Raw genomic sequence first — 22320 nt, 5'->3', positions numbered from 1 at the left:
AGTTTATCCTGCTGTAATTTACAAAAAGCAAAATATTGCAGCCTCTGTTCCTCCACAACTGCATTAAAATGCTTTTAATACTTACTCTTTCTTTTTTCCCCTACTAGAATCCCATCGTCAGCCAGTTTTTCCCAACGCTCTTGCTCTGGTCCTTCTCAGCTTTGCTACCAACAATCGTCTATTACTCAACTTTGCTGGAGTCCCACTGGACAAAGTAAGCAAGCTTTTCTTCTGTTTTTGCCTTACCAGCTGAATAACTAAAAGAAATGAAGACTGTTTATCTTTCATGGAGCTCTTAAATCCACAGACCTCTCATAGCAGGGAATGTCATGTTCTTGTCTTTCTAGTGTTACAACCACACTTTGGGGTTTAAGTGATTTTTAACCCATACAGCAAGTGTAATCTAACCACATGACTTGCTTATGCTTCCCCTTGCTCCCCACCCCACTTCTCTTTCTGTTTTATCAGAAAAAAATGTGTGATCAGGCTCAGGATGCTTCAACAGGAGCATGGGAAATGCCTCTGATCCCATAACTAGCTTGCTCTCTGGGTAGATAGGCCATGTGGATTTGGATACCCTGCAGACTGAGTACATCACAGAACCCTAGAATCCCACTTGACAGAAAGTGCTCCAGCTCTTAGCATGCTACTTATAAAAGGGGCATCCATCTTTTTGTTGTGTGGCATGACAAAAATGGTCTGGATGTAACTCTTGGTGCACAACTCAATTGCTATTGGGTATTGTTAGTGGTGATCTGAGAAGATCTATGGGATCAGTACCCAGCAGATGTGTTGATATAAGATTTTCAAATACAACCAGAGCACTCTGGAGACATTAAGCCCACTGATGTGCTGCTAACTTGGAATACTCAGCACAGCTTGGTTTGAAATACCAGATTTGATGCCCAGTTTACCTGCAGTCAGATAAAGCATGGTACTGCACATTGAATCCCTGCTTCACTCAAACTTCACTCAATCTTTATCCACAAAGCTTGTAGCCATTTCTTTGGTTTGTTTTTATATTCTAAGGTCAATTATTTTTCACTTTTGAACTTTTTGTACCATTCCTTTCTAAGACATAGTGTCCAGAATCTACTGTTTATTCATCACAGTTGTATGCTCTTCATCAAATTGGGTTTTTTTTTGGGGGGGTAGTTACACTACACACACGAACTTTGAGCCCTTCTCAATCAGTTAAAATAGTTTTCCAAAGTCACTAGTGACTTTATTAAAATTTGTCATCTGTGATCACAGATTTGATTTCCAGCATTGGTATAATTACACTGACACGTCTTGCAGTGCCCAAGGGTTACATGATCCTATAACAAAACCTCTGTGGCTTTAAAACCCTATCAGATTCCACCTTCAACAGTCTGAATTGTTTATAGTGATGGCTCCACTTTTCTGGCAACAGTGTCACCAGATCGATGTTCCTGCTACTGTAGTAGGGGTATAGCATGAGCAGTGTCATGTTGTTCCTGAAGACTTGCCGCTTGGCAAGGACAGTTAAGTAGGTTGTGTAAGTGTCTGGTTTCTTGGCAGTGGTGCCCTTCTACGAACTGCCTAATCCCTCTTGGCATGACACTTGAAGAGCTGTTTGTTTACAAGCTGCTGCAGGATTGAGTTTCTGTGGACAAGAGACCAGCTGTGGCTGTCACACATCCCTGTGCTTGTGGTACGGACCTGTAGTGATGCTAATCCAGAGTCCAGTATAATGTTCAAGAAGATACTAAAAGTCTGCTTGGTCCAAATTGGTGAATATCTCAAAAGATGTTTCTTTTGTGAGCATGTTGTAGCAATGTGATATGGTAAGGGGAGCTGGAAGTCTGACAGGTGCTGACATTCTCTGGGCAAGATCCTTCATATGTGGAAGTGTTTCATGTGAGTTTCTTACTCAATGACTTTTTATGTTGGTAGATCTGCAGAGAACAGAATAATGATGCATAAAGTCTACATATTTTTGATCTTCATGGTATTGATCCTGCCCTCCCTTGGTCTGACCAGGTAAAGAGTCGTAGTTTAACAAAGTAATGGTTGAATATTTTTATTATGAGGCATCTTACTTGTGTTTTCTAGTTGAGGTATAGTTGATGTACCCCCACTCCCCTCCAGTTGCATGTGGTTATATTGTCATTATGCATTAGATTTCAATGTTCATTTTGCATCAGAGCACCTAAAGTTCCCAAAGCCTGACTTTGTACAAAGAAATTTAAGACTTGTAAGCTCAATGAATAATTGAAAGTTGCCCGTACTCATCATCACAGCTGAGAACCCAGTTTCCTGACTATGTCTTTGAGTTAGAGTTGTCCTTTTCTTTCCACCTCTACAGTATTTGACTGTTTCCCTGCCTAACTGGGTGACATATATTTGTCCTATCTGTATAATAATTGCTAAAAAAGAATTATTAAAACTTTAGTATGAAGTAGATATTTCTGTTCTGTTTGATTCTGTATCTTTTTTCTTATCTCTAGGAATCAGTAACTGTGATAAAGCTAAAGTAGTGATTTGATTAAATTCTTTCTATGCACTATCTTGATTTTAACTACTTAAAAAGAGAAGCAATTTTACACAGTGTTAATCTGTTGGAGACTGAATTACAATAATCATCTTTCTTTCAGCCTTGATTTTTTTTTCCGCTGGCTGTTTGACAGAGAATCATCTGATTCTGCAGTTAGGCTGGAGTAAGTATTAGCAATTCTTCATTAAAGAAATACTTAGAACTTTTAATTTTTTTGCTGTTGACTAGCCTTGGTTAGTGTTTGTTCAGATTTGCTCAAGGTTGCTACTCTGTGGGATGATGCTGAGCTTCTGAATAAGGGGAAGAGAATGCAAGTGGTTTTGCTATGCAAAAATCCATACTTTTTTCCTGCTACCTAATGTATGCAAACTTTCAATAAAGGGATAGTTATTTTCCCAAAACTTTACAAATTTAGTAGATGACAAGAAAGGATGGGATGGTATGATGCAAGTGAGAGGGGACCAGAAATTGTGGTGAGGATTGTTGCATATCATGGACAGGGGATCTTCCCAAGGATTACAATGAGACCGAATAGCTGCAGCAGTTCTCTTTCTAAAGTCCAATGACTCTTGATTTTAACAAACATGTATGTTTTTACACCAGCATTGAGAATTTGCAGATACTGATTATTTTAAGCTCTTGTGACTGTGGCTGGAGGGAAAGAATAGAATGAGATTAATAGGCCATAGGTTTCCAAGTGCTGTTGCAAAATCAGTAACAGGAAGACAATTAGGAGAGACTGAGTTAGGAGAGACAATTATTCTATTGCAGTCTTATCTCATCTTGTATTAGGTTGCTGTTGCAGACATCAAATGATGCTCTTGTCTGTTATCAGCCTCCCATCAGACTGCTATGTCTTTTTGTGAACAGTTTATTCCTCACCTGAACTGCAACTCAGCCAGGCCCTTACATACTACACTCACTGTATTTGTAGCTGTGCAGTAATCTTTCCCAATCTTTCTGATAATCTCAAGATTATCAGAAGTCTTCTAGCCACTTTCTATAGTGTCTAGTGCTCAGGGCTCCATTGCATATGTTATATTTGTCTGCTTTCCAGTCAGTGTCTGATGTCTTTCCTCGCAGATGTGTCTTTCTGCCTGACCAGGGAGCCTTCTTTGTGAACTATGTCATTGCCTCTGCTTTCGTTGGCAATGGGATGGAGCTGCTGCGCCTGCCCGGCCTCATCCTTTACACCATACGCATGATAATGGCCAAGTCCACAGCAGAAAGGAAAAATATTAAACAGGTATGAGAGCCCCTCCTTAGCCAGAGAAAATTAAATGCTTGATCCCTATCAGAAACAGTAGGAGCTCCCATCCTTTATAACATTAATTCTTATCTCCTGGCAGTTGTTTTTTTTTTTGGCCTTTGTTTCGCTTATCCATGGCAGGTTCATATTCCCTTCATTTGCAGCACAGATAATGGGGAGGTTTTTGTTCAAGTCAGAGATGGTCAAAAATCAAAGCCCAAGCTCTGAACTTGAGATATTATTCTCTTCATAGCCCTAAGTCAGAGTTTATGATTTGGATTTTATAGGATGATTCTGATTTTATCTTATAGTCTAAACTTCAGGGAGTTTTTTATTTCAAATCTGTCTATAGTTAGTTTCTTCTTCAGCCCACGGGTGTGTACAACCTTTATCTGAACATACACCTAGCAAACTAAATACTTATTGCCTATATTCCATTTTAAGTGGTGGACTTTCACTTCCAGGTGATGTGTCATCTTGCAGCTTGAAATTCCAGGTGTTACAATGGGAACTTATATCTGTATACAGCTGCCCCTGTTCTTCTTCCTTTTCTTATTTCCTTGTTTTTTTCTTTTTTTTTTTTTTAATGGATTGGTGTGTTCCATTTCTAAAAGATTCTTTTAGAAATTTTAGAACAGATTCACTTCTGTTCCATATTACCCCTTACTCTGGTTGAAATGGCTTACACTGATTTCCTCATCCCAAGAGGGAAAAGTGGGAATACTACCACACTAAAACTTTGATATCTTGAGCTTTCCCTACTGCAAAAGCCAACACAGGGAACAGTACAGTTTCAGTGGAATCTGCCGTGAGATGAAAGTTCTGAGTTTGGTACTATTATTTTCTGCCTTATGGTTTTAAGGAGTTGCTTCTTGTAGATGCAAACAGATTACCTGAAGAATTACTTTAAGGCATTTGAAGAAGCAGCATCTTTTTTGTATGTGCAGATACTTAAAATGCATAATACTTCATCTTATTATGTAATTTATGCCTCTTAGGGAAATAACTGATCTCTCACAGAGAGAGTTGAATTCTCTCACAGAGAGAAGGTGAATTGTTGTGTTAGTGAATCTATTCTTAACTCCTGACACATTGATGGATGACTTGAGAGTTTTGGGTGTTTTGTTTTTGTTCCTAGCAACAAGCTTTTGAATATGAATTTGGAGCGATGTATGCCTGGATGCTGTGTGTGTTCACTGTCATCATGGCCTATAGCATCACGTGTCCCATCATTGTCCCATTTGGTAAGTTTTCTGATGAGCTGTGGGCACTGTGGGAGTGAGATGGGGCATGTGGGAGTTTTGCAAGGCCCAGCTCTGCATTCTTATTCCAGTTCAAATACTGATAATGCTTAGGACTTGGATCCAAGTTTCCTTTCTTTCTTGTGGAAAAAGAGTGCAGAAGATGGTGAATTACATAGCTCTTTAGAAGTTGAGTGTATTTAATGTCTATTAGATGCTTATTTTATTTCTCAAATTTGAATGTATTGGCTCTGTTGGTGTTTAGGGGTTTAGGTAGGTTTGGGGATGAGGGGATTATTTTTAACTCTGGGTTCTTGAGGTCTGGGAGAAGCAAGCTGCAGAGGATACCCAGCCTGGAAGTCCACTCTAAACAACCAAACTTGACTCAAGACATTCTGATCCCCAAATCCTTTAGGCTTTTGTCCTAAAGTTTGTCTGATGTATGTACATCACAGCTGGACCAACACACAAAAATAAGTGTGTTGGTCCAGCACCAACAAACTAGAAAGCTACTGTACTTTACACTGCTGCAGCTCTTCTGTGTTGCAAACCATTTATCTAAAATTCCACATTCTGAATGAGAATGAGGAAAGGGGCTGTGGTCATCACTGTGCTATGGACAGCTCTATGATCCGTGGTGCTGACCACGGGGATGTGACCTAACAACTTGCTGGCTGCTTTGCTGGGACATGGTCTAGGTGAACCCCATAGCTGCCCTTTGACCAAAAAGGAAATGTTGGACACTCTGGTAGAATTCCTGGTTTAGGGCACATGGGTGGGACACAGCTGCCCTGTGGTGTAGATGGTGCTACAGTCCTGTAGGACCTTGAGAAGGTCTCCAGATCTGAGTCACAGACCTTTTTCTAGTTATTCAGTTGGTTTATCTCTGTCCCATGAGTTAAACAACATTTCTGCCTCAAGTTGCCTATATATCTTTGATTACCTCTGTCTTCCTGTATCAGCCATTAAATGCTGTATGGGTATGCAAGAAACTTAGCCATCTGTCTAGAACTCGTGTACAATTGTCCATCTTCAGTGACTGTGACATGAGCTATGTCTTATTTTCATTCGTCTTTCATTCACAGAGATTATAGACTGTCGTAAGAATTACGTATAAAGAATCGTTTCAACAGCTACAGATATTTCCACTTGAGATCTGTTTATCAGACATAAGTAGTACTAAATAATTTTATATAGTTGGTATTTTTGTTTTCTAATTCAAATCTTCACAGAGCTAGATACAAGATAATTATCTAAATTAGATATTGTTCAGAACTGGTTTAATCAACAACCTTATTATGAGGAGAATGTGGCCAATTTTTATGTAACAAATGTAATTGATATTTACTTACATTTCATTTTGCATGCAGTTGTAAATATCTGAATGTGCTACTGCATACCAGAGCTGTTGCAATTCATAGCTGCCACAGCAGTTGCTGGCTATTTTTTGGGATAAGGAATAACTGACTTGAAAGTGCTGAAGGCTGAGTGGCTAGTTAAGCCACTGACAGACCTTTCTTCCTTACCACTACAGGGGTAGAGGAGTTAGCAAGTCTTCCCTACTGGCTTGGCCTCATGTGCCAGCATTAGGAAGGAGCTCTGGGTTCTCCCTGGGAGCACAAGAGGCGCCATAGAGAAGTGTGTGGGGAGGGGAAGGATGGAGATGCAACAACCTGAGGAGCATGTGCTGTCATGCAGCTGTACCCCATTCATATTTGGGCTGTATCCACCACTGGTATCTAGATTTTCAGTCACTTCTTTAACGTAGATCTCCTCACAGAATTGCTGCTTTTTGTACAGTTTCCAACAACCTTTCCTTGGCTCTCCCATTTTCCCTTCCAGGTTTAATATACATACTCCTGAAGCACATGGTTGACCGCCATAACCTTTACTACGCATATCTCCCTGCCAAGCTGGAGAAGAAGATGCACTTTGCAGCTGTGAATCAGGCCCTTGCAGCTCCAATTCTCTGCCTTTTCTGGCTCTATTTTTATTCATTTTTGCGGCTAGGTAAGTATTACCTTTTTCCACCTAGAAGCTGCTCCCAGCTCACTTGCCAGCCTCCCTAAATTAGATGTGCAGTTTCAGAAGCTTTCTGTGCTTTCCTTTTTGCTTCCATAAAGGGGAATTCATGGTGTTACCTGGGGCACTGAACTGTACAAGGTTTGCAGCTTACACAAGTTTACATAAGATCCTTTGGTGGAGATGGCTGATATGTTAACTTAAACTGTTAGCATGGAGCTCCATGTTTCTTCAGTTTGCAGGAGATTCCTTAAATCTGTAGAGTTTGAATTGGCCAATTGGGCTTCGGAGTGACAGACAGTAAAAATCATTACATAAACCAAAAAATCTGTTCAGAATTAGCTCTTTGTAGTAGGATGGCCTCTGGCTTCACTACCTGCATTTATACTACTTATGCCTGTGCATAAGTTTAATTTGCCCTGTGCAAATTGGCTACTGCCTCGGTTGTACAGCTGTGTCACTTAGCCAACATTTTAACATTTTTTCTTCCTATTGCTAGTCATACAGTGTTCTACATCATCCATCAAACTTTACATGGAAGACTGCAGTGAGATGGTGACTCTTTTCCCCATATTTTAGTTTAAACTTGGTGTTTTTTGTGAAGTTTATTTTAAAAATAGGGAGGGACGTTCTGTATTTTGCAAATACTTGGCATTGATTTTATTGGCTGTGGTGTATTAACAGCTTTAATGTCAGAGAAGGTAGGAGACAGCTTATGGCTTTTTATCCATGATACAGGAGGAAGCATTTGGCATGGAACGGGGATGTCAGTGGTGCTGAAAGGAATTGAGTTTCCCTTCTTGGGAAGGAAGCTCCTGATTTCTAATCATATTGTGCCCTGATGACAAATGACCATGCATTGTGTTTTTCTAGCATTTCTAGTAGTCAGAAAGGTATTGTTGGCAGGCTGTCATCTAACTTTAGGGATAGCTAAAGCTATAGGGAAAACTCCCTGTGGATGTGAAAGTCATTCGGAACTATTGCTTTGGGCTGTCCTTGGGTTTGAGCAGTGTTCCTGCATTACTGGTATGTTTGAGAGCTTGTTTTTTCCCTTGTTTTGAAAGCTGCCTTTGAAACCAGGAAGACCAACAAATCTATGTCCTCTGACAGGAGAATTTCTAGAGCATGCTTTAGAAAAATCAACTCCAAACACACAGCAACTGATGCACCTCTAATTATAATGAAGGAAATCCTGGTGTGGTAGATCTTTATAATAATGTTTTCTAGTTCTGCATCTGTGGTAAAACCATCATTTGTCACACGCCTTAATAATGGAAAATACAGTCTGGATTATCACTTTTGGCTTGGGCAGTGTAGAAGATCCTGTTTACAGGATGTTGTTCGGTGGTTTGTCAGTGTACAGGGCAGTCTGAGAGGTAGGAACTTGATATTTTTATTTCATTGCCATTGATTTCATTGCTGCCTCTTGTGCCAAAGAGAAGGAAGGAAGGGTAAGAGTGCTCTGCTTCCTTATCTGCAGAATAGATCAGTTTATGGTGTAAAGCTTGATTGCTTAGTCATTGACTTTTATAGTTCGCCTGATATGGGTGTTTCAGTCTCGCTGCAGAGTCCAGTGATAATACTCTGTTTTCTCACTCCTGATATCAACATAAAGCTGGAAAGACCCTTCTCCCAGTTCTCAGTCAGGATCAAATACCGCTTGACTGCATGCAGAAGGTGATAGGCTCTACTGGTGTCATTTATTTCCCTCTCAGTTACTGTTTTCTTCCTTGGCTCTCATTTCATCCATCCATCCCTCCATCCATCCAACACCTGCAGCACCACTGGGCCTCTCACAACAGAAGAGGCAACAGTACTATCTGCAGTTCAACCCCCGTCTCCTGGGATAGTCACTTGAGTCCCATGTTCTCTAGAGCTGTTGGCAGGGAAGAGCCCTGAGGACCCAGGGCAGGAAAAACTGGTCTTGGAGACTTTTTCCTCCCTGATCTCTGCTATTTGCCTTGTGGCTCACACCGTACTTTGGCTTGGATGTAGACACACCTCACCAGCTGGTAAATACTGGTGTTACCTATGCTTATAAAAACAACCTCCTCTGAAGGACATTCCAGAATACTTGTAGGGAGGTTTTTTCACTTCTGTTTTTGACTTGAAGAGTGACATGTTTGTAGGGGTTTTTTTGTTATGTTTTTCACGTGTGCGCGGTGTTTTTCCCCTCGTGAACAGACCTGTGCAGAGCTTATATAATCTGCTGAAATATAAAACTTGTCTGTTCTGTGTCACTGCATATGCTGGGATTACCACAAAAATGTTTGAGGCTTGGTGTTGCGTCTTTTGACTGAAGAAGCTTGGAAAAAGCTAGGTTTTGTGGTGGTGTTTATTTTACCCTAATATCTTATTCAAGTAATCTTTGCTGCAAAATGAGATTAATTTTTTCAGAATATTTCCATAGTGAATCTGGAGAATAAGAAGTCACTGTAATCATTGTAGCTTTTTCCATACTAGAGGCTGCAACCATGCCCTTTCCTATAGTTTTATTGCACTCTCTGAACTGAAACTTACCTTTCAGTTTAGTTGATATTTACTTAGTTTCTTCTCTTGTTCATTTTCCTTGGATTCTTCCTAGTTCTGTTCGTATTTTATTGTAGACAAGGCTGCTCAAGTTGAAGGCTCAGTGGCATCAAATTATTTTTTATAGGTACCAGAGACTTGTGGGGGGGAGGTTGTTTTTTTTTGTTGTTGTTTTTTTCATTTTCTTCTCTTCCCATGTTCTATGATAACATCACACTCTATTTCCAGCTTGTAACCATTAGTTGTATTCTGCAGCACTACAGGATTGTTATCCCTCATACCTACATTTCATTTTTCCTTCCAAATTGTAGTTATTTGCAGTTTTCTACATATAGTTTTATGTTGCTGTTTGTTATTTGTTTTGATCCTTGAAAGCAGGTGGGGTGGTCTAATCTACCAAGATCATTTTGATTCTTTCCCCCTGCCCTTTGAGCTATTTGCAAGCCATCCAATTTGGTGCTGTCATCATTATTAATAAATGTAATTAATATTACATTTATGAAAGTATTTTAGAAGTGGGTCCAGAATGGATCACTGAGAGGAGAAAAATCGCTCTGTGCCTTGTTTATCATTCAGGTATTGCAGCAGCCTTTCTTGGCCTCTAAGAAAGCTGGGAGAACATCTTGCTTGGCAGTTTTACCAGTCAAGGAGCTTCATGCCTAGTGAGGTTCTCCTCTTTGTGGCTGGAAGTGGGCTGCCCAGTCCTATAAGGACAAAAAAAAATCCACGAGTCTTCTGAAAATGGGGAGGATAAATACAGGTTTGGTTTGGTTTTGTTGGTTTTTTTCTGCTATATATTTTTATATTGTATTCTTTGGATATTTTTTCTAGGCTTTAAAGCACCTACGACCATGTTTACCTTCCTCGTTGTCAACATCACAATTGTTATTTGCTTGGCTTACACTTGTTTTGGCTGTTTCAAGTACCTGAGTCCACTGAATTATAAGGTAAGTGATGGATACCTGATGCCTTTCAGCACCTACCTCTGTGCTTGATGTAGCACCAGCTGTTCCTGCTGGGTTGTCCATGCCTTCTCTCTGGCAATGTCTGTGTTCACAAAGGTCCATCTGGTAAGATGGCTGAAGAGGGCTTGTAGTAGGGGTGGGCTTCGTAGCACAGTGGAAAGTCTGTCAGTGTCTGCAGGAACTGAATTTGGGAGCAAAGAGAAGCATGGAAGTATCTTGGGCTGCATCCAAAGAAGTGTGGTGTGACGAGCAGGTCAAGGGAGGTGATTCTGCCCCTCTGTTCCACTCTGGTGAGACCTCACCTCCAGCTCTGGGGTCCCCAGCACAGAAAGGACATGGACCTGTCAGAGTGAGTCCAGAGGAGGCCACCAAGCTGATTAGAGGGATGGAGCACCTTTCCTATGAGGAAAGGCTGAGAGAATTGGGTTTGTTCAACCTGGAAAAAAAGAAGGCTTAGGGGTGACTTAATTGCAGCCTTCCAGTACCTGAAGGGAGGCTACAAGAAAGATGGAGAGAGACTGTTCACAAGAGCATGTAATGACAGGACAAGGGGGATTGGGTTCAAACTGAAAGAGAGTAGGTTTAGATTAGATATTAGGAAGAAATCCTCTTCTTGTGAGGGTGCTGAGACACTGGAACAGGTTGCCCAGAGAAGCTGTGGATGCCCCATCCCTGAAATTGTTCCCGCTCAGGTTGGATTGCGCTTTGAGCAACCTGGTCTAGTGGAAGGTGTCCCTGCCCATGGTTGAGAGGTTGGAAATAGATGGTCTTTAGGGTCCCTTCCAACTCAAACCATTCTATGATTCTCAGTTAAGAGGATTGGAGGAGAGAGTACCAGCACTGGTCTGTCTGTGCAGGTTTTTAGGTACTTATAATCCTTTGTATTGCTTTCTCTCACTAATTTGATATTGTCTCTCTTCCTTTCTCCACCTGTTGCTGGTTACAGATAGAAGACACACAAAGTGATAAAGGAAGTGACCCAGATGTACCAACTGTCCCAACATCTTCTGTAAGAAGTTAAGAGTTACTAATATTCTCTTATATTTCTTAATTGCTCACCCTGCTTACCAAAGAGCTTGTGTAGGACATATAAGGCTGAATGGACTGTGTGTTTTCCCATATGCATGTGGGACCTGAGTGTTCTGCAGCTGGGCTCCTTGACTGTTCCCAGGTGGTGTTCCAGAAGTACCTTCAGCTGACTTTTTAGGAGTAGTTGAGACATGCTCCTTCCAGCAGCTCTGTATGCTATGTTCTGTGCCTTGCACCAGACAGAGCCTCACATCTGGACAGCTGCCAAATGCAGTCAGGTGCCGCTGCTTTGATTTTGAAAGTTGTGACATGAAACAGGTCTTACTTGCCATGTCACTGAAAAGGATGTAGGACTCAAGTAGAAGGAAAGGCCTTAGTGCCACAGTCGTCAAATGCAGGTGAGTGTTGCACCAGGAAGCCTCCATCAGGGTGCAAAAGGCCTCAGGTGTTAAAGTGAAGAATGGGAAAAGGATGAAAAGAAGAGTGTCAAGGGGAAAAATAACCCTGGGTGAATTATCCCAGCATTATACTTTGAGAGACGACTAAAATCCTTAACGCTTGTGATTTCAGATGTACGTCCCCCAAGTTTTGCGTCCTCACCCCACAGAAAGGACGGTGCTTGCCCACAAGGAGCATCAGTCATATGGCACCATGGACAACACTTGTTCCCAGGCAGAAGGAGACATAAACTCTTCCGCTGAACCTTCAATTATCGAGCAGGCGTCGAGAGGTTCGCTTTGAGTGCCGAGGACTAACACAAGGTGGAGCACTTGGTCCAGCTTTAGGAGAACTGATTCCCTGCCACCACCTACTAAGTATTCTGTTTTATTTACGTATTCCTGCCTGCAGAAGAGGTACAGAAATAATTCATTGTGTGGTCTGCAGCTGTGCTCAGAGATTAAAAAGCAGATGCCTTGGGACTGATTGTTTTCCAGACTGTCTACACGTGTTGTGAAACAAATGTGTTGAACAGGGAGATGCCAATCCTCAGGGACTTCACTTATGCTATCTCATCACTTGCCTTATGAAAGTAACTTATGCTGCATATAGATAAGTGGTCACCAAAGCAAATGCAGCTATTACGGCTGTCATTTATTTATTCAAAGTAATTCTTCCTTTTTTTAAAAGAAAACCCCAACATTTATTATTTATAAACCTCTTGGGATGTGTTAAATCCTGAGACAATGTCACTTTTGATGAAAATGCTGTTTGCATGGGCTCTGAGAATGATGTGTGGGAGTCTCTCGTCACCCAAAGTAGTCAGCATAGACTTGAGCATGTTACTTTTTTCCTTGAAAGAGATGAGGGAATTACTGTGCACTTGGGTACTAAAAGTACTAAAACAAAAAGACTGGTGTAAAGAAGGGAGTGATTTATCTGATACTGGTTTTTTTTTTTTTTTTTGGAGGGCATTTAGGTTGTTAGTTTCTCTTCACTATTTTTAAGGGCCTTCCACAATGCAAGTTCACCTGCCAACAGCAAAGGATGTAAACATTTTATCTTTCTTTTAATCTTGGGTCAAAATGACAGATCTCTGGGTTTTCTCTATAGTGGCAATTATACGAGTTGTAAGATACTAGGTTTTTAAATTATGTCATAGGTGCCAATTTATTCTAAAGTGCAATGTGTCAAAGTGTAACTAATACTCACTGAGCAATAAAACACTGAGTTCAGAAAAAAATCAGGCTGTCTTGATTTATTTATTCTTTTCTCTGTGTGTTGAAACAGTCTTTGCTATCTGCCTCACAGCATGGTCATGAACTGTTCATAAAAGCTCTGCCATGAGCCTTAGAATGACAGTTCATCCCATGAGAAATATGAATCCTTTTAAATTTCTCTAGGGGATGAATCTTGGTGACCTTTCTGTAAGAGAAGGTTTTGACCCTGCCAAGCCCTCTGTTTGCCTGCTCGTTGTTAAACTGTTAGTTCCTGAACTTGACCTTTTCTAGCATGTTTGTGAAGCAGCAACATCTTTCCTTCATGAGACTGAAGGAGACTTTGTGCCATAAATGAGAGTGTGCAGATGTTCAGTGTCTTGCAGAACTGGCTCCAGCTTCCTGAGACCAGCACTCTGGACAAATGCTGAGCATGAGATCTGCCCCACTGGAAGAAGGACCCTGCAGAGCTCCAATCCCCCTGATGACAAGCCCATCTTTTGCTTGAAGGTACACATAATTCCTGGTTATTAAGGCAAATGAGGAGCCTTGTTTAATGGGGGTCATGGATTTGTGACAGACTACTTTATACTCTCACTTCAGTGATGCATTTTAGTTGGGGGATTGGGCATATGAGTGTGCCTTTTGATTTTTAGCAATCATGATGCTAATAGAGGTGGTGTGTACCTTGGGTACACACTGCAATTCAAGGTTGATATTCAAACCAAGAAAAAAGAAAACCAACAGACTCCACATTCTTTACTCGGCTCAGACTTTCTCATACAGATGTGAGGTCAGAAGGAAGAGGCAGCGCATTGTGTTAATTAGATCAGAAGTCTGTGATTGTTCCATCTCATTTCTAGCTGCAGTACCCCATCTTATACAGCTGTCTGCAGCAGCAGTGGTTGCTTGTGTGTGTACTAATTGAGGAAACAAATAAATGATTCAGCTACCACACTTGACCTGTTTACTTTGCTGACGCTGTGAGATTTTTATGCCCTGTGATATAACTAACTTTTTGGAACAAATGACTTTCGATATTCTCTGTGAGGTTCTATGTGTCATATTGAGGACAGAAGCTCCTTGAATGATTTGATTTCCTTTTTGTGATAATGAAGCTCCTTGTGGCTGGCACGAGTTCAGTACAGGCAGGGCCATCTCTCCTGTGAACTTGCATAAACCCCACCTCCAGTCATGCTAAGACACTTCAGATATAGAATACGGAAAACCTACTAGGTAATGGAAAGTTACATCTTGCTAAATAGTCATTGTTGGCATTTGAGGAACCAGTTCTCATGTCTGATGGGGAAACCACCTGCCTATTTCACTTATCATGTAGCAGCCATTCTTGCTTGCCACTGTATTTTGTTGAGTTAAGCTCATAGAAATGTCTATGATATTAGGACATGCACCAGTTGGAGAAAAGGCTGGGGTCACCTATTAGTAAATTATCACAACATCTCAGTGTATAGCAACACAAATTACAGGCTGGTTTATCCTGTTTGCTGTGTTGTGCTTGCTTCCCTAGTACCTTTTGGGTCTCTCTCTGAGAGCTGGAAGTAATTAGGAAACTGCACTGGCTCTAATTCATTCCTCCATGCTGGTGGATATCTCTGAGAGGATAAAATTAGATCAGCCCAAGAAACTCCCTGCATTCCTTACTGAGCCTTAGAGAAAAGCTGAGGGATGGAAGCCTCAACAAATGTGGATATTGGCTGCACTGTATTTGAAATTCATATTTAAAGCCATGGCACATTCTTTACTGTTCTTTTTATAAACCTTTTGGCAGGAAGCCTAAGCAAATGGCCCAGCTGGAGTTACTGATTGTAGCTCCCATATTTGTTGAGATCCAGCGCCTGCTGCTTGCCTTGCATTGCTCAGTTGGAACAACGCCTCCCCCACCTCGCTCCTTGCTAAGTCCTTCCTGCATTTTAGCAGCCGCCACCAGCAGTGCTCCTGGGGAGCAGGAATCCCGGACAAGTCTGACACTCAAGCATGAATCAGCCCTACAGCGTGGTCTGTGATGGGATTCTCTGTGACACAGCTGAGGGGGCAACCTCTTACAGTTTGAAGAATGGAGCTCATTTGACATTGTACAATTCAGTACACTTCTGCAAAGACTTCAGTAAAGATGAATTTCTTCTATAGTGAAGGAAATGCTACATGGTATTCTGAGACTCAAAAACCTTGGCTTGTTTAGATATACGGAGCTCTGTGCCAGTTAGAGCTTATTCTGTATGCGAGGCCAGCCTGGCTCACCTCCAGCCCTGTTACAACACATCCTCAACACCCAAATTATTGCAATTTCTCATTTGCATTAGGTGCACATGTTCATGCTTTGTTTTCCTTTGGGCTTTTCCCATATCCTGAGCCAAAAACAGATCTTTGTGCTGGCTAAGTTTCCAAATGCTCTAGTGTAGCACTAGACCGTGTTCTTTCTGTCTCTTCACAGAAATCCAGTTCCCAGCTCTGCTTACCCACAGATGCTGGCAGCACAACTGAAAGCTTTCTTGTGTCTGTTCTACGAATAATTTGTTTATGAGTGTTTGGAAGTCTTTTACTGTTCTCGTCTTCAAGAAGGTGGGCTTGTCTTAGAAGCTGTGGACCACAGAGTTTTCTCCTGGGTCTTAGCCAAAGTGAGGTGAGAGGCATGGGAAGATTAGGGGAGGAGGGATCTTTTTCAGTCACTAACATAAACCCAAGTCTATTGAGTACAAAAAAAAGACACTTTATTGTCTCTAAACTGCAACAATATAAGGAAATACACAATTTCAACTCCAAATGATGGCCAAGGTCATGTGTCTTATTTTCTTAAAGCGGTCTTGCAAATTCCTTCTCTGTCTTATCTAGACGAACTTCTTGAATGATTCTGCTTGTCACCTGTCTGCAGCAGCTGCAAGTGCCTGTTTCAGATATTTCAGAGGTATAGAATTTGTTTTTTTTTTCTTTCTGAGGCCAGCTGTCTGATGGATAAAAACAGAAAGGAAATTACCAAAATGGAGAGACTGAAAATTGGGTCATTATAATGGAACATTCTTCCCTTTACTTTTTGCTCTTGGGTTAACTCCTGGTTCTTGCTTTGTATCACACATCCTGTTGGTTAGAATGTAGCATCTCAACTGCAGCAGGGGCAACTTCACAAGTTTTCTGTGCTCAAACACAGAGCTCCTAAGTTATCCTCACCTTTCTTTGTCAGAAGAGCCTAACCATTTGTAGCTTGGGGAGAAGATATGTCAAGATCAGCTCTTTTTAGAATATGTACCACAGTTAGCTTTTAATTCTTTTGAGGAAACAATGAATGTGGCCCCACAAGTTAACTGGTGTAGTATAACAACCTGCTTCTCCCTACTCAGCGTGCCTCCATTACTAATCTCTTCCAACCAGGAGCCTGCAGACTCCTGCAGCCTCCAGGTTGACTCTGGACTCGTGGTTGAAGAGATACATTGCTTTCCTGGAGGGGGATTTCTTCCCTTCTGTAGCAGCTTATTTCCTGCCTTCCTAGGTGTGTTCCAGTGTAACATGAATCTGATCTTCTCACTTTTGAATGGATTGAAAGTCCCACCTCATGACTTGCAACTTTTATGGCTAGTGGAAGGTAATGTTCTGTGTGTTAAGTAAGAATTTCACGAACCTAATGAGCTAAATATATTTCCAGCTTCAATTTGGGATGGGGTTCTCTTTCCATTAAAGTTGTGTTTGGAAATGTCTACTGATGCAAAGTTTCTGCTCTACAGCAGTCCTGAGCTTCATCCTATCTTATCTATCACTTCTTAGGGAAATTATATGTGATACATGTAACACAGACATGATAGTGTTGTTTTAGGGCATTAAAACACTTTTTATCTTCCAGACTGATGATTAAGTTTAGATCTTGAAATAAAATAGCTTTTTCTGAGAAGTCACAGAACAGTGGTTTCAAGATCTGATATCCTTGAATGTTCTGTCCTAGATTTATGTGTGATATTCAAGTGGAAATGGAACTGTAAATAGCTAAGGAGAGGGGGAAATTTTTGTATCTGCTCCTAGACTCAGTGGTTAACTAAGTGCTGGTTAATAATTAATGAAGGCACTCTCCTCAAAAGTGATGTTGAAGATAGAGTTCTGAAAGTCCAATGTATGGTATGTCATAAGGTACTCCTGAATAAAATAGGAGCCAGAATTTGTTGCTGTCTCATATCATTACTGCTGTGTGGTTGTGAACCTCCCATTTTTATGTAGTGACACAAAAGGGCAAAAGTTTGTGATGGAAGTTAGTGACCGGTTTTGAAAGGTATCTGTCTGTTGTTCTTCTCAGATGTTTATTGACATTTTTTAAAAAAGTTGCAGTACAGGAGGAAGACTGAGAGCTGAGGGAACGTAAGAGAGATGTATTTTTGTACACAGCTCGCCTTCCTTCTGTATGAAGATGTTTCATGCATTTGGTTGTGGTTTATACTTGGCTTTTCAGACTCATTAGCTTTTTTATAGCCTGCTCTCCTGAAATGTAAAGCACCAAGTTGCTTCTTTCAAGTGAAGATGTTCCACGTCAAAACTTATTTTTAATTCTAAATAGGGTTTTTTTCCTAAGGCAAATTATTGGTATTTTTTCCCTCCATCCATAGACATAGAGAAATAAAACCAGCAGCTATCTCCATTGACAGAAATGGAAAAAGAAGTGATTTAAAGCATTGCTAAGTACCATAATTTGGTTGCAGGCATTGAATGTTTTTATGACAGGATTCATTAGAAAATGAAGTAGGGTTTTCTTATTCTTTTATATTTGACATCTGTAACTTCAAAAATGTTCATAAAATAAGAAAAATTCATTCCCTTCTGAGATGAGAAATCAGAATTTGATGGGGAAAAAAGGGCAAAAATTGAGAACTAAATCAATTGAGCACCTTTAAGAGGAATCATTTAAGTAATAATTTCTGTTATTTAGCTTCAAAAAAGAAAAGACATAGTGGTGAAGTTGGAAGAATTACATCATCTGTGTTCTGCAGTGGGTTCTTCTGCTTAGTTTGTGTGAGATATTCACTTAAACCTTCTTTGTCTCTGGTTTCTCTAAAACATTATGAATATCTTCTGATCACTGCAAAAGGCTTTATCAGCCACAAAAGACTTGGAGTGAAACAAGAAAATTTCCATTGAGACAAAAATGCAGGGGTGGACCTCAGTTCCCTTGGGTCCGTACAAGAATTCCTAGAACTCAAGAGGTACAAATCTGTTTGCATTCAAAACCACCCCAACAATGCAGGCTTGGCTGCAAAAGAATTTAAGAACTGCTGAAAATAAAGCTATTCTCAGACTTTCCTGCCTTTGGGGAAGTTGAAAGGTTACTGAGCAGAGAAGAGATCCTACAAGGCAGCAATGGCCATAGTCCAAAAGTGAGTGGGACTACTTTGGCACAGCTGGAGCAGAGCTATAACCCAAGCTCAGGAAATTGTCCTGAGTAAGGAATGCCATACAGACACAGTGGGAACAATGTTAGTTGGGCTAGGCCTTTCCCCTGTGCAGAGGGAAGTTGTTTACGCCCATCACTTATCTGAATGCCTCAGGTGGGACACATTCATGTTCCCTTCTGCAGTGGACAACTAGGAGTGAAGGAACAGTAGGTGGATCAGGTTAAGAAGGAAGGATGGGGTATTATCAGGAAGCCAGTATCAGCAGGATGGGCAAAAGGTGTTTTTGCCTTGGCTGTGGAGTGGATACCAGAGGGGGGCAAGTAAGGATCTGGCAGGAATTTCAGAGCTAAAGGTATGTCTTCTCTTTTCACCTGCCCTCAGGGCCGGGCCCTTCCTGGGCCCAGAGCAGGGGGCAGCTGCTGGTGCTGCAATGGACAGGCAGCTGGGCTGGGGGCAGGAGGCCTTGGGGGCCAGGCAGGATGCTGGGCCCCTTGCAGCTGCTGGGAGGGGCAGCACAGGCAAGGTGGAGCAGTCAGCCTCCCTCCTTGCACCTCTCTCTGCTGCTCAAACAGTCATGAGTCACTGTTCACACACAGTTAATGTTTGTCACGTTGGTATCTTTGACTCAGTACTAGGAGCTTGAGGGACATTTTGTCTTTTTGTGTTTCTGTTCACCTCCGCCCTTTACTGTGCTCCCTCAGCATTGATCATCTGCAGTGGTTTGAACTACTGCTGCAAAGGAGGATTATCTTTCATTTAAGAAGATGGAAACTCATCATTTAAATCTCTTTTATTGTTCATCATATCCTCAAAACTGCAGACATTCAGTTATTAAACACGGGGAGAGCATGAGCATCCTCAGCATCTTTAAATCCAGTCAGGAAGGTATTTCAAAGACTGATGGTTGGACTACATCTAGCAAGGGGAAAGAGCTGTCACTCAGCACAGATCTGTTTATAAATACTGTTCTCCAGAAGACAACTGACAATTGTAATGGGGCTAATTCTTCTACCAGCATTGGCATAACACCATCAGGGCTGTCTGGCGCTGCACAGGATATTTCTTCCATGAAAGAAAACTAATCCTTAGCAAGACGGTTTTAGTGTGAATTATGTTCCTTGAAGTGCTATTACAGCAAGTAAAACAAGTGGCATCATTTCTCGGTGTTTTAAAATAAGCTACCCTGAAATCAATATGGATTTATTCCTTGTCTCTTTCCACAGTATCCAGAAGGATTTTTCCATTCCTCTTTCTGACAAATGTGTGTCTTCATTTAATGCATATTATGTATTGCACCTGCTGTAAACCAGAATTTATATTCGATTGACTCTCTTGAACCCCAGTCCTGCCCCCAAGCAATTGCAGCTGACTCAGTGGTGATGAATAGTGCCTCTCATGGATCTAGAGCTAATGCTGATGCTAGGCTTAACAGATTCTATTTTTCACTAAATGATGGTTTAACTTCCTTTCTCATATGAAAGTGTGATTTCTATTCGTATTTCTTTCATTTATAATTTGAGTAATGCCTGACTTTTTTGTTTAATGTACATGAAGTCTTATCTTGTGTAGTTGTGTAAGATGTCCACAGGCTGCATACAGTGGCTTGGATCTTTCAGAACATTATGATTTGTAGTTTAAAAATCAGAAGTCCAATTTGGGTGTAGTGGAAGTTAGTTTAGCTGGAGCTGTATGAGAACATTATGACCTTACTTGTGTTTTTCCATACCAGAAGCAGATACTTTCCAAAGCACTTCAGCTGGGGAGACAGAGTGCAAGTTTGTTTATTTTAAGTGACATCTCCGTGGTTCCAAACCCCTTATCTAGACTCTTCATGGACTGTAACTGGGTAATTAAGAATCAGAGTATGAGTCAGCTACTTCTGGTTTCAGTGTGGGATAAATGCATGTTTTGGAGCAACTTATCGTGGCATGGCTTTTAGGACAGCAATTTCTTTGGGCAGGGACTTTGGGGCAACTTTGGTCCAGAAATGGAAGCTTCACTAAGAAATGGCTCTGGAGCAAAACAAAATGTTTTGAGTGTCAAAGTGTCTCTGGGTTCTCTTGGAGGCTGTAGCAACTCTTTCAGAGCCTTATTCCCAAGAAACTGCTCAGAGCCAGCCCAACAGCAGCGCATTTGGCCTCGTTAGAGAAAACTCCCTGTCTGAATGGCAGGTACTCAGCTGGCTCACATAAATGAGAACAATTGTAACAGAGCAGGGAGTCCTTTTGTACTGCTTATTGCTATTGCAATAACCTGATATGCAGTTACTTGCTAACAGAAATGTTAAAACTGTTTCTGATTATCTGTACCGAATAACTGCCTGTTAGCCAATACCAGAGCGTATCAGAAGTGAATCTGGATTCACTCAAGGTGGTTGTCAAATCCAAATCTCAGGCTCTTGGGAGAGTTGCTCGCTACAGGACAAGATGCAGATGCTCTCACTAGCCCACAGACACTTCATTAGTATTAAACCTTGCACTACAGGTGGTGGGATTGGCTGTTGTGCTAAAACCAGGGGATTATTTTGAAAAAGGGAGAGGAATTGATGGCAGGTTTTACAGCTGCCACACAGCTGAATTTTACACTTTTTCACACTGTCATAGTATTTCACTGTATCTTTGTATCTAAGTTAGGTAAGCAAGTGAAGAGCTACAGCTGCTGATAGCTGTGGACTTAAGGTTTCAGAAGTGCGATGTAAGAATTCAGAATAAACTGCTGTATATCAGGTGTTTAATTATAATTTTTAAGCTTCTAAAGTCTACACCTTTTAGGTCCAGATTTTTTCTCTCTCAGACAGTAGCTAATCAAACCCATTTTTGTGCTGGATTTAAGTGCCCTGGTGCCTATCTCCTGTACCCAGTTATACCGACAGTGGGGACAGCTCATGTTTGTAGTTGGCTGAAGTGCCCTTACCTGGTGTGCAGAGCAGGGCAAGGATATGCTCATGTACTGCCTCTGTTCATTATCATGAACAGAGTGCTGAGCACTGAGAGGCATATTTAAAAATAGAAAGGTTCTACAGGCAGTTGTTTTTCTGTCCAGCTCTCACTGATGACTGACTGAGCCTGGATGAGCTGCTGTAATGTAAGATCACAAAACAGAATCTTGTTGTGCCTCCTCTCATTGAGTCTGGGCCCCTTCAAGCAGATCTGCTCCAGAAGGGAGAGAGAAAACGCTTCAAGCCTTCGACTCACATCTGAAAATCAGTTTGGCAGGTATCACATAGCAAACTTCCTTCCCACTTCCTTTATCTGCACTGTGACTGAGCAGCCCCTGGGGAAGTGTTCAGTTATCTCAGTATATGGCAGAGCTCCCTCGCACCACAGCAGATGTCTGCATGTGCGTTAAAGATGAGAGGGGATGGTCTCCAGCTCTGAAATATAAGGCCACACAGGGGACAGAGGAAAGGCAAAACCAAATGGTCAAAGATCAGGACTTGTGCAGGAGGCTGCATAGTGGTGCCTGTAAACAGATGTTGTAGTCAGAGGTGAGCTGATTCCTCCTGAATAAGCAACCTTCTCTCAATATACAGCACCTGAAACAAGTCTGGGGATGGCTCTTCTCTGAGAAGAGTCTACTTCAAAGTGAATGATTCTGTGTTTTTTTCCTGACTGTTCAAAACAGACTGGACTGAATCACGCAATATTTTGCAAGTGAGAACACATATTTTGACTAATGAAAGCATTTACAAGTAAACATAGAATTAGTGCTCACTACTAATCTGGAAG

General features: G+C 41.3%; 1 protein-coding gene across 3 annotated transcripts in view; it reads left to right on the top strand.

The window, feature by feature from the left end:
* The window catches only part of TMEM63A (transmembrane protein 63A), a 34882-nt gene extending 21648 nt beyond the window's left edge, over positions 1–13234 (top strand). For 2 of the 3 annotated variants that reach the window (XM_039378677.1, XM_027712971.2), the window contains 9 exons: positions 108–214; positions 1918–2004; positions 2619–2681; positions 3602–3764; positions 4906–5011; positions 6851–7018; positions 10391–10506; positions 11471–11533; positions 12124–13234. In XM_039378677.1, the coding sequence (XP_039234611.1) occupies positions 108–214; positions 1918–2004; positions 2619–2681; positions 3602–3764; positions 4906–5011; positions 6851–7018; positions 10391–10506; positions 11471–11533; positions 12124–12294 (1044 nt within the window). In that variant the 3' untranslated portion in view covers positions 12295–13234. Of the gene's footprint in view, positions 1–107; positions 215–1917; positions 2005–2618; positions 2682–3601; positions 3765–4905; positions 5012–6850; positions 7019–10390; positions 10507–11470; positions 11541–12123 lie in introns of all 3 variants that reach the window. The other variant, XM_039378678.1, reaches the window with a different exon arrangement.
* The last annotated feature ends 9086 nt before the right edge of the window (positions 13235–22320 follow it).

Source organism: Pipra filicauda, unplaced genomic scaffold, assembly GCF_003945595.2.
Source record: "Pipra filicauda isolate LSUMZ 115617 unplaced genomic scaffold, ASM394559v2 scaffold143_size2779998_pilon, whole genome shotgun sequence".
Taxonomy (NCBI): domain Eukaryota; kingdom Metazoa; phylum Chordata; class Aves; order Passeriformes; family Pipridae; genus Pipra; species Pipra filicauda.
The sequence above is the reverse complement of the archived record's forward strand: the minus strand, read 5'-3'. Positions and strand labels throughout refer to the sequence as shown.